The following is an 11,614-nucleotide window of genomic DNA, read 5'->3' on the forward strand; positions in this document are numbered from 1 at the left end:
GAGCCCCGTGGAGCCGCTGAATTTTAAATTGATTTCAGTGCTTTAAGAATTTGATTCCTCAGCTGCAGCAGCAATGTGGTGACGAGGGGTCACCACATACAGCAGCTTTCGTCGTGGCACAGTTGTGTGGGACGGTGCCCTGCCCCCCGCTATCCACACCGACCAGGCGCAGTGCCAACCTCCTTCCAGGTTCCCCTGCGAGGTCAGCTCCTCTGTGAGCTGCGCCAGCGTTTTAGTGACAGTCGCAACCCTCTGTCGGGACGCCGTACCTCTCTCGCCCTCCGTGGTCAGCTGCAGGCTCATCTCCCTCCGACCTGAGACCTGACTTATGCACCTTATTACTTGTCCAGCCCCCTTAGGATTTAAGAGGTGTGAGAGCAGCTGCTCCTGGGATGTTATTTATTTCACTACGATGCCTAGAGCAGCACCACTTGTTGAAAGAAAGGATTTGAATTCACTCAGTGACTGACTTCAGCCTTAATGTATAACGTGCAATTCTTTTCTTAAAAAAAAGCCCTTGATGTCTGCCATGTAAAGAGTTAAAAACCTCTAGTCAGAGGGTTCCCCTTTTAGCTAAACACCATTGGTGCCCACTTGCTGTTTATTTTCTCAGATTGAAAGTTCTTTTCTCGTTCCAAAGTGCTCAGAGCAAGTTCCCACCAGAACCACCCGATTTCATCCAAGAGTTTTCCCCTCGGAAAACCTCCATCCAACACTTGGCGTGAGCATTCGGACGAGATGCTAATCACCCAGGGAAGCGATGCCTTTCACACCCGGGGACACACTGGGGTGATTATTAAGCCCAGGATGGCCCAGACCTCCTTTCCCACACTCAGTGACCGGCTTCTCATCACGGTGTCTTTTTTTCCACTCGGTCGGCCAAAGTAAAGACACGTGCAGAAAACGCGCTGCTCCAGCTGGAAGTGGAAACGATTAAGGAGCCCGTATGCTGGGCTGGCTTTGAGAGCAGGCCTCGTTTCCGTAGCGATCGCACACACTCACTGCAAGGATGCACTTACTGTTAAGGCACCGGGAGGCTGTTCACCCTGTATCCTCTGATGAGGGGGCCCTGTCACAGCAAGGCTGGAGATGGAGCACATCTGAAGGGCCAGGTCTTCAAGTTGAGGGAAAGGCTTTTGTTCCTGCCTGGGCTTGACAGCCTCTCCATCAGCCTCGTCAGAAAAATGTAGGATTCAGAGACTTGAGACGAGTCTCTCTTAGAGCCTAGGAAATAAGAGAACGGCTGCTGAGTGCTACCCTTCGTTGGGGGATTTATGACTGTGGACACCATGGCGAGGTTATTCTCAAGACCTCTGTGGAGTCATTTTGCTATGACTTTTCTAATTATTTTTTTCTGTGCGGTTCTCGTATTGCAATTCGCTTTTCCTTTGATGGCTTATTGCTTTCTCCCCCTGACTCTAGTCAGAATTTTGGGAGACCACCTCCTCTGGCTGGTGTACGCAATTCTGGATCACCTGCAGGACTCTGTCCTTCCTTCCTGGTCTGTCGTGCTTTCAGGACTTGGGGCTGCGTGCACTGTGACTTGCAGACTGTTCTCTTTTGCTGATGGGTGTTGACCTTACAGATCCCGGTGTCAGTCGGTATCATGTGCAGTGGTTTCCGGAAGTCTGTGCCCACAACGAATCCGCCGGGGCGGAGGCATCCTCGGGCGTGACCCAGGTGAGGAGGTGGCCGAAATGCCGGATTCTGAACGGCTTCTAGACTCACCTGATCGGGGGACAAAGCTGGACAGAGAGAGGTGCAGGCCGTGTGTCCAGTGGGTAACTCATCCTCACGGGGCTCCCTAAGGGACCCATGACCAGGTGGGAGCGGGAGACACAGGGTCACCTGTTCACTCATCTCTCGGCCCTTCACCACCTCACACGTCATCGGTCAGCACAGGGCGGGCCCTGAGATGCAGACATTCAGGACACAGCTTGCAGGGAGCTCCCAGGACACAGGGGAAACGCTGCCAGCCTCTGGGTGTCTCATCTTAATTGCACGAAAGCTCTGAATTGTTTTCTGGATTTTTGACTCGGCACAATGACCTAAAAGGCCTCATTTCCCCCAGGGAATTTCTATACGACACTATCATTCAGCATCTCCTTTGCGGCATCCCTAACTTCCACCAACTCGTCCAGGTAATGAAAGATACGGCCCGTCCTGTGATGTTCTGCCTTTAAGGGTCCCAGAGATGCTCCTGCTGCAGCTCTCGTACATGTACACGAAGCCCTGACAACTACACCCTAGAACGGGCTCGCACACCCCACACCCAAAGGCGAAGAATCCTCGCACAAGCTCGTTAGGCCCGTCAGTGTCAGCTCTCCCGTTAGCGTAAGGTTATACCCTCAGCCTCTCACTCCGCCCGCAGTTGAGTCTGGTTTTCGTAATCCTGTTTCATCGCAAAGTTCCGGCCGGCGGCAATCACAGCCCTCCCAGCAGGGGAGGCAATACACAGCGCAAGAATGTCTTCCTTTCCTTAAGGAAACACTCACAGCTAAAGCACGCCTGTGTCTCAGAAAAGCCCGAGTTAGCTTTTTTTGTATTAACAACTTAGGTGTCTGTCTACAGCGTCACCCACTGCGCTGCCGCCCACCTAGCGCTGCCGTCCTGTCGGGTTCTGGAGCCTGTGTCCCACGCCATGGGAGCCTCTCACAGTTGTAATAAATGAAAGCAGGGCCCCTGTCTCCTTTGCACTTTTTATGAAAGCCGTGTTGCACACGTCCCATATATAGGGAGACAGCCTTGGTGGAGGTAGGATTTCCTCTCCTGCCAATTTCGTACCCTCGTGAGATTTACTGTTAGTGTATTCTCTCTCTCTCTCTCTAGGAAAATTACATGATTCTTCAAGATCTGGCATTTTCCTGCAAATACAAGGTGACCGTCCAACCCACACGGCCAAAGGGCCGCTTGAAAGCAGAAACCGTTTTCTTTACGACCCCACCGTGCTCTGCTCTGAAGGGCAAAAGCCACAAGCACGTCAGCTGCCCCGGGGACGCAGGTACGTTTCACGCAAACTTCCAAGGTTGCGGCTGTGATGTCGGCAACTCTGTACACATTTCCAGACCGCATTTCACAAGAGCCTACAAACCCAAAGTATCCCCCTTTCTAAACGGCAGCGTGACGGCCCAGTTGGGAGGTAACATACGTATGAAGGCACGCATTACATCCTCATTGCAGCAGCTCTGGCGGACAGCCTTTGCTGGCATGTCAGCCCTTTAGAAATGAAGCCGAGGGTCTGTGTACTGCTTGTCCTTTGGCGCACTTTATGTAAATGATTTCACTTTTATCCCGGCCCTCTGCCATGGGCGTCACCTCGACACGCTTTCCGAACGCCCCGTCTTTACCTTCCCAAGCCTCTCCTAGAACGGGGGCAGCTATTCTCAGACGCAGACCCCTGGGCGCCTTCTAGTAACTTCCGACGACTCTTGTAGTACCTTGAATATTCACCCGTCTCACTGCAGTCGCTCCTGTTCTCTAAGTGGCCAGGTCCCGCCAGATTCCAAAATTCTTCCTCTGTCTTCCACCCCCAAAGCAGGACTCTCCACGTAGTGCCCAAGGGAGCAGAAGCACGTGGCACGAAGGGGCAGGACTGAGGCTGCCTCTGCACAGCTCGCCGGGGCGACTGTCTGACCCCGCGCTCCCGAGGCGGCCGGCCGAACCCCACGTGACGTACCTGCCGCCTAGGGCCCCTCTCGCGCTCTGCATCCCCTGACCCGGCCTTCTTCTTCCCGCTGCTCCAGGTCCCGTTCATTCCAAAGTGCAAGCCAAACCCGAGAACCTGTCGGCCTCCTTTGTGGTCCAGGACACGAACGTCACGGGGCGCTTCTCCTGGCAGCTGAGCAAGGCCACCGTCCAGCGGCCTGTGACTGGCTTCCACGTGACGTGGGCCGAGGTCACGACCGAGAGCAGGCAGAACGGCCTTCCCAACAGCCTCATCCTGCAGTCCCAGATCCTCCCGGCGGTGGGTGCCCCTCCCTCCCGGGCCCTCGGGCCGGTACCCGCACCGCAGGGGGGTTACTCACTGTCGGCGCCCACGTCCCATCACGCTGGGGCCAGTTGTTGAGCCGCGTGTGTGCGTTGTCTTCTCCCGAGCGTATTATTTCGCAGGTACTGAAAGACACCACACAAGTGTTGCCGTGAACAGTCGTCTAGATGAACTGTGATTACTAGAGCCCCTCTTCAACCCACGTCTCCTGTCGACACGGGATGCACGCGGTGTAACCACTTTATTCTCCTTTGTGAAGCCTGTGTCCCTCTGGCCCAAGTGGACAGGCCCTGTTGGAAGGGTTAAATTTGGGGAAAAACAGCTAAGAGAACCTTCTTCTTTCTCTCCGTTTCCCCGCTTCAAATCGGGCCAGAGCCCGTAATGAGCTGGCCTGTCTTCCAGGCCACTAATTCCTTGGCTTGAAAAAAAAACCCATGTACAGGCTTCTACCAGCTCTAAAAATGCCCTTAGAATATCCAACTCCTGCTCCAAAAAGAAGAAGAAAAAGCAAACAAAAAAACCCCTTAAATCCTGGAAGGAAAAATTCCATGGAATTGGAAAGTAATTTTTCTATGTGTGTATATATTAGGCTTTATTGAGTTTTGAGAAAAATGTGTTGGCATAAAAATCAACACTGTTGGCTATGGGCATTGACAGATAGATAGATACTGCATCTTAAGGAACACAGTTGGCTCGCTTACGGAAATGTGGATCATGAAGAATTCACACCACAAGATGTGCAGATGAAAACTTTAAACCATGGGAAAGTCTTGGGTTGAGGAATACAAAATGCGGTCGCAGGGTGAGCCCTGAGACTGGCCCCGGCTGCCAAGAGCTGGGCTCTCACTGCCGAGGCTGCCCGGCAGGGCAGGACTCTAGCAAACAGGGACAGACGTTCGACCGACCACGCTGGGGTGTCAAAGCAACCGCACCAGCGTTTACACGGTGATCGCGGGCGTGCGGGCGGGAGGAAATGGGCAGAGAATGAGAGAGTCCGTCGTGTGGCTTTGTGGTCAAGAGGTGCCTAACGGGCGCGTCCTCTCCTGTCCCCCCTCAGGATCGCTCCGTGCTCACGGTGCCAGGTCTGCGGCCGGCCACCCTCTACCGTCTGGAGGTGCAGGTGCTGACCGCGGGCGGGGAGGGACCCGCCACCATCAGGACCTTCCGGACCCCCGACCTCCCACCCTCGGCTGTGCACAGTGAGTGCCGGGGGCCCCCGCCAGCTTTGGGGACACAGAGAAAGTCTTGCTGAAAAAACGAAAATCAACAGATCACTGCAGATTCCTACGGATAGGGAATTCTCTGAACCTGAACTTCTTCCAGGCCTTTGTATGTGCTTTTCCTGGCGGCCACGCCTGCTGCCCGCAGCCCACCTTACACGCTTCCTGGCCCTGCTCCCTCCTCCCTCCCCCCTCCCTCCCTGCCTTCCTTTCTGTTACTTCCTTTTCCATACTTCCATTTTTTTCCCTACATGATGCATGCTTTCTCCTTGTCTTTTAACCACAGATACACATGGGAGGGAAAAAAGTCTATCATCTCATATCAATCTGAATTTTTGTTTTTTAAATTAAGATGTTCAAATATGACCAAATAGCAAATAGTATTTGGCTACGGAGCTTACTTTCTTATTACATATGTTGTTACTATAATCTATTACATGAATTTTCTTCATAACATGACCCAAATCAATCTACTTGACTTACTGCTATGTTAAAAATAACTGTCACGTGTTGTTTCAAAACAGTGAGCCGCTTGTTGGTTTTTAAATTATGCACTTTGCTTTTCTAGCTTAAACCTTTGACATGGCTTTTTAAGTTTATGTGTTAAGAAAACTGAGAAGTCGTTCTAGTTTTACTTGTTTTTTAAAAAATGATGGATCAAATTTGCCCCCCAATAGCTTTCTGCACTTCGAATTTAAAGGAAAAAACCATCACGTGGAAGAGCTCGATGGCCCCTTACGCTTATAAGGGTGAATGCAGTCCCCATGTGCCTCCACTGAAATTCTGTGTAATGAGAGCATGGGTTAAGTTTTAAACTTTCTTGAGGAAATGCAAAGGATTTTGGCTTATATAATTGTGAGCCTAAAGAAAGGGGCTTGTCTTCTTTCTCTTGTGATTTTTTGGCGTTAGGGAGGGAACCAAAGCGCGGGGGGAAGGCAGAGAGAAGAGAGGGAGAGTGAGTGTCTGTCTCTCTGCACGTTCAGAGCCGGGAGAGGAGGGACCTGGACGGGAGGGAGCGCGGGCCCGGGGCCAAGGCGTTCACCGCAGTCAGCGCGTTCCTACTGTCCGTTCAGCCAGCCGGGGAAAGCGCCACGACCGACTGATGTGTCTGTTCTGTCTCCCTAGGACCCCACCTGAAACACCGTCATTCACACCATTACAAGCCTCCAGAAAGATACTGACCTGTTCCCGGAGATGTCTGAACCCCGAGCGAGCGTGTAAGCTCGCAGACCTTCGAGGACCGGCCGCGCCCGCTTACGGGGGCACCAGGCCTTTCCCATAGGACCTCCCGCCCCATCTAACTTTACTGCACTAAACGCTTCTGTCTGTCTCGGACGCGCCTGGACACCAGGGACAAGTGGTGAGACGGTGGACGTGGACACAGTTTCCTGTGAGAATGGAGAGAACACGAAGGCCAGGCCTGTTTCACTGCAAAATCTGTTTCCATACTTGGTTTAGCTATGATCTCAAGTGAATTACTGCAGACCTGAGACTTCCCTGAATTCAGAGCGGCGAATTCTCAAGAGACACCGGCGTAACAAATACACAGTTTATACACGTAATAAGCATGCTAAGCGCACACATAGTAAGCGTCACGTTACTCAATAAACATTTTAAAATTAAATTATTGGTTTGGTTTGCAAAATCGACTGAAGACTATACGGTTTTTTGGCCCTATTTATTCAAATACTTCTTAAGATGATTTTTTATCACGTGATTTTTTAGCTGAAAACTTGTGACCTGAAATATGCCAATTAATTTAGACTTAAAATGTTCCCACTTCCAGCACCTAAGCTTCATTTTCTACAAAGGCAAAGAAGAGCGCAGCCTGTCAATGAGGGTTTAGGGAAGACATCCACAGCAGAAAGGAGTCAGTGCCTTACGCTGCTATCCAGAGTCTGCCTTGGAGAAACTAAATGTCTTTTCTGGGGATGCTCTTTAACATTTCGTCCTGTACTGTGAGAGATTTCCCTGATACGCTATTTATGCTTTTCCTTAATGTGGGGAACGGCTGCTGACATGCTTTGTTTTGCAGCTTTCATGTATCTAAAAGTTTGCAAAACCTTGCTTGAAATGAAGGAATCCCAACGATTGAATATTTTCAAATCTTCACTGAGATTTGCCTTTTCTTAACGAAAGCAAGCTCTTGACGTGGTAGAATACTGTCCGTGATGTAGAAAAGGCGGAAGGGCTTTGGTTGGTGGAGAAGGACAGCTACTTGCCTTTGACTAACCTTCCTTTACTCCTACAGATGTATTATTATACCTTATTTGAAAAATTCCCCAGGTTCCACGCTAAGCCCTCAGAGCACGAACGCAAGTCAAACACGTTGTCAGTACACAGTATTGCAGGGTATGTCGCGGCAGCCTTAAACCACAAATGTTTAGTTTAATACAGTTTTTTCCTCGAGGGAATACCCATATGTATGTTTTGAAACAGGCACGTGTGTATGTGCGTCTGCGTGCTTCCGTGTGTATACGTATACACACAGGCACAAACACACGTACACACACTCATAGACTCACACGTACACACACGTACACCTTGAGGACGCATCTCTGAAGAAACTGTTTTCCCAGCTCAGCAATGGTGGATAAAGACACAGTTCTCCTACAGATCATTAGGGTCATCTATTTTCCCCGTCAGTATTGACACTATGAGAAAAGAGCAACTTAAAAAATTGAACATTTTAAAGGATAGGCTTCCTCGTTTCATGACCTACACAAGTAAAACGAGGAAATTTTCAGTACACTTTCCTTGGGTTTTCACGGTGGGACTTGGAACTGGTCGTTTTGTTACGTTTCCTGAAAGCCTGCGGGCGCCCTGACTGCACCTGGTGGGGTGAAGAGGAGAGAGAACGTGTTGGCTTTTGTGAGGTCTCCCACTCTAAGAGCAGAAGCCACGCAGAACGCAGACAGACTCTGTCTGTTACCAAATCGATGCCTAGCCTTAGGGAACACAGTCTGTAGGCATGGATCCCTGAAAGAGGATACTGAAAACTGCTTCCCGTGCGTTAAAATTGTTTAAAAGTCGATAAGGCAGACAGTGTTCTGCAGCTTTGGACACGCGGCTCCGTGGGAAATCTCAGAACGGAAGTTCACGGCGCTTCCGGCTGTTTTTCTGCGGCTCCTAACGTGGCCTGGGATGGACTTTAGCACAGGCTGTCCTGAAATCACCTGGTTCCAAGAGTTCCAAATTTTGAATGGAGAGAACAGGAACAGCCTTCATTTCAAACGCCCTTGAGCTTGAGCAAACACAGAGACCTTCTCCGAAACTATGAGCTATTCTAGTGCCATTCCCAGCCTCTGAATTTCAAATTCTTAAAACTTCAAAAATGAAAACTTCACGTGATTGGCTACGAGGTTATCTTTTACCTTAATTTGTCATGAAGAAATCCACCAAGTATTCGTGCCAGCAAGTTTCTGTACTGTTGTATAGTTTAAAATGCAGGCGTATATACATAGATACACGATATTATTAAATTATTAAATAAGCTTAATTTTATAAAATTTAATTATGTTTCTTTTGTCTGGGTAAGAGACATTGAGCAAATATATTTTCAGTTCAGATAAAGGTTCTGTAGCTTACACCTTCCTTAAAAAAATCTGAGGCAGCTCTTACGAGCATTTCATCCTGCTATAATATTCAATAATTTAAATTTTGTTAGTGTTATTGGAAGAAAATTCTATTAATTAGGCAATGAGAGAAACCTGAGTTTCTTTTACGAATTTCAGTAATCTTCAATAATAGTCAAATGAACAAAAATATAATTACTACTTTTTGAATTTTTAACATTTGAGTGCCCTAATAAAGGGCTAAAAAGATCTGTTTCTTATTTTAAAACAGTTTTAGTGGCTGACTCTCTGATACGTTTTATGGAAATTAGATGCATTTCTCTCACGTGAGAAAAAGTATATTAACTGATAGTATTTACTCTTTAAAAAACTGAGCTCGTCAAACATGACGTCATCAAAGACAGGTGGCTAATTCCATGTATATCGAGGCTACACGCGCTCTTTCTACTTAGAACATTCACTCCTCAGTGATGGATTTATCTGTGCTACCCCTTATTCTAAGTGGCCTCTATGGAGCAATTTTTATAAACGAATGTGTGCCCTTCACGTCATCTCGTGTTTTAATATGATATATTTATGACAGGTAATTTTCTGAAATGTTTACTAAACAAAATTCAAAGTTGAAAAACAGATCTATGTCCTAGAAAGCTGAAAGAACCTATACCCCATCTATAGAGCAGGGTTTCTCCCCCGCAGCGCTGTTGAGATTTGGGGCTGCACGTTTCCCTGTTCGAGGGGCCCGACCCCTGGGCGCTCAACGCAGGTCTCCACCCAGCAGTTGTCACGAGCACCTCCCCCAGGGGGTGACAGCCACAAGCTCTCTAGTCACGGCCCGCGCCCTCTGGGGGGTAAGGTCACCCCCAGCTGAGAATCACTGCTTCGTAATGTTTACTGAACAGATGAGAATTTGCCCTGTATGAGGAACCCAGTAATTCGCAGGGGTAGGAACCGCTGGGAAGTGATTACACTGAACTTCAAAGCCGTTGATTGTATCTTTTATCAACACTGAAAAATCCGATTAAAAGGCTGAATTTGGACTTGTGTCTGTATCACGTGAGTACAAATATTCATTTTGTCCTACGAATCGAATCATCGGTCAGTGTCATTTGTGATAACGGCTTATCTACTTAATGCCCTTTCTTACACCGTGTGCTGTGGAGTTCCTCAAGTTTACTCATTCCTACGATTGCAAATATCTCAATCTTGTTAGGCAAACTTCGACGTCATGACCAGAACACAAAGGCTAAACATCTGTTGCATGTACTTTAAGATTCATTTAAAATATAAATGCATAAAGATGGCGACTCTTATCTACGGTTTTGCATGGCCAGACTGAGCTACTGAACATTTTAGCAAGTTATACCATTCACAGGGTGATCAACAGAGGTCTGTATGTAAAGCTGTTACGACTTTTTCTCGACTTAATTATAGTGTGCAGATAATACAACGGCTACCTTCTCATCCAAATGGCCGGTAGAAATCATGTCCCTTAGAGAGGTCATTTAAAGTCAATATTTATTTATGTATGTAATAAAAAATGTTTGATTTCTGTGTGTGTCTATTATGTTATTTAGGGAGAAGTAATCTTGTAAAAAAAAACTTGTAAAAAACAAAAAAGCACTGTAAATAGGCTGATACCCCGTGACTCATGATGTTCATGTTAGAGTTTGTACATACTGATTCCATAATAAAGGATCTTTAAACCCGCGCAGTGGACTAGACTACTTTCCTGAACACACACGCACACGCACACACATTCTCTTTCCGTTTAGAAAGAAAAATTAACAAGTTTCCTACGACCCCAGAGAGATTCAAAAAGCCTCACTCTCCTGTCAGCATGGAGGGAATTGGAGGTCCGGTAAGTGCAACAGGGCAGCACATCATCCTGAAGAAGGCGTCCTGTCCTTGGACGGTCAGGCTTCAGAGTTCTTTCACCGCATTTACAACCCTGACTCCTGATGGATTGGTGATACTTCCTATCAATAGTCTACAAGTTTACATCGCTCCCCGCCCCCAGGATGCACCCATGAAAGGCTAGTATGTGTAGTGCAGATAAGCTTTCACCCACACTCCGGTGTTTTCAACACCAAAGGCCACTGACGGCTGCGGTCTCCACTCCCCATGCAGCGTCTAGAGAGGTTCCTGGGGCCGCCACGCTGGCAGGCGCTGTGCCCACAGCATCTCCACGGGGGACTCAGAAGAGCGCTGTCCCATAAGACACGACTAGGAAGGTGTTAACGTCGGGAAGCCGGGATTATTTTTCTCTCCATAAAATCACCTATTCGTTTATTTATTAGACACTCACTCAGCAGAAATGTCCTTAGTCTCTGCCGTTGCCTGGTCCTGCCCTCCAGGTGGGATACTGACTAAGCATGGCAGGTGCCAGGTTTTCAGGGGTCTTCCTCTAGGAGAAAGAGACTGGCGATAAGTAAGGACGTCGTACGTGTGAACACCCAGGGAGAGGAAAGGACGCGCAGCGCCGGGTTAGGGAGCAGCCGTGGGGCGCTGAGGATGGAGTTTCAGGCAGGACGCACTGTGGGTTCACAGTTCAGCTAAGCCCCGAGGGATGGGAAGAAGCCGGGCGGGGGGGGGGGACCCACACTGAGACGGGGGCACGGCCCTGGGGCGCGAGCCTCTCAGCTGTGCGTCTGGGGTCACTGCTGAGGGTCTTCCGAGTCGCTTGTCCTTCCTTTGGTCTTTCCTAGTCGCTACTTCAAAGTGATGGGATTTGCCTGACAAAAATCACGTCATCGTTTGTTTTCTTTCTTTGTAATCAGAAGCCGTTACATGCACAGAGACTGAAAATTACTGGGCGCTCACTAGAACGAACA

The 11,614-nt window shown here is 48.7% G+C and overlaps 1 protein-coding gene across 1 annotated transcript in view; it reads left to right on the top strand.

Moving 5' to 3' along the window:
- Positions 1 to 10,491, top strand: part of ANOS1 (anosmin 1) — a 189,769-nt gene extending 179,278 nt beyond the window's left edge. The window contains exons 10-14 of the mRNA XM_060001814.1: positions 1,586 to 1,680; positions 2,830 to 3,001; positions 3,744 to 3,964; positions 5,046 to 5,187; positions 6,334 to 10,491. Of these exons, the coding sequence (XP_059857797.1) occupies positions 1,586 to 1,680; positions 2,830 to 3,001; positions 3,744 to 3,964; positions 5,046 to 5,187; positions 6,334 to 6,389 (686 nt within the window). The 3' untranslated portion in view covers positions 6,390 to 10,491. The remainder of the gene's footprint in view (positions 1 to 1,585; positions 1,681 to 2,829; positions 3,002 to 3,743; positions 3,965 to 5,045; positions 5,188 to 6,333) is intronic.
- The last annotated feature ends 1,123 nt before the right edge of the window (positions 10,492 to 11,614 follow it).

Source organism: Delphinus delphis, chromosome X (genome assembly GCF_949987515.2).
Source record: "Delphinus delphis chromosome X, mDelDel1.2, whole genome shotgun sequence".
NCBI lineage: Eukaryota > Metazoa > Chordata > Mammalia > Artiodactyla > Delphinidae > Delphinus > Delphinus delphis.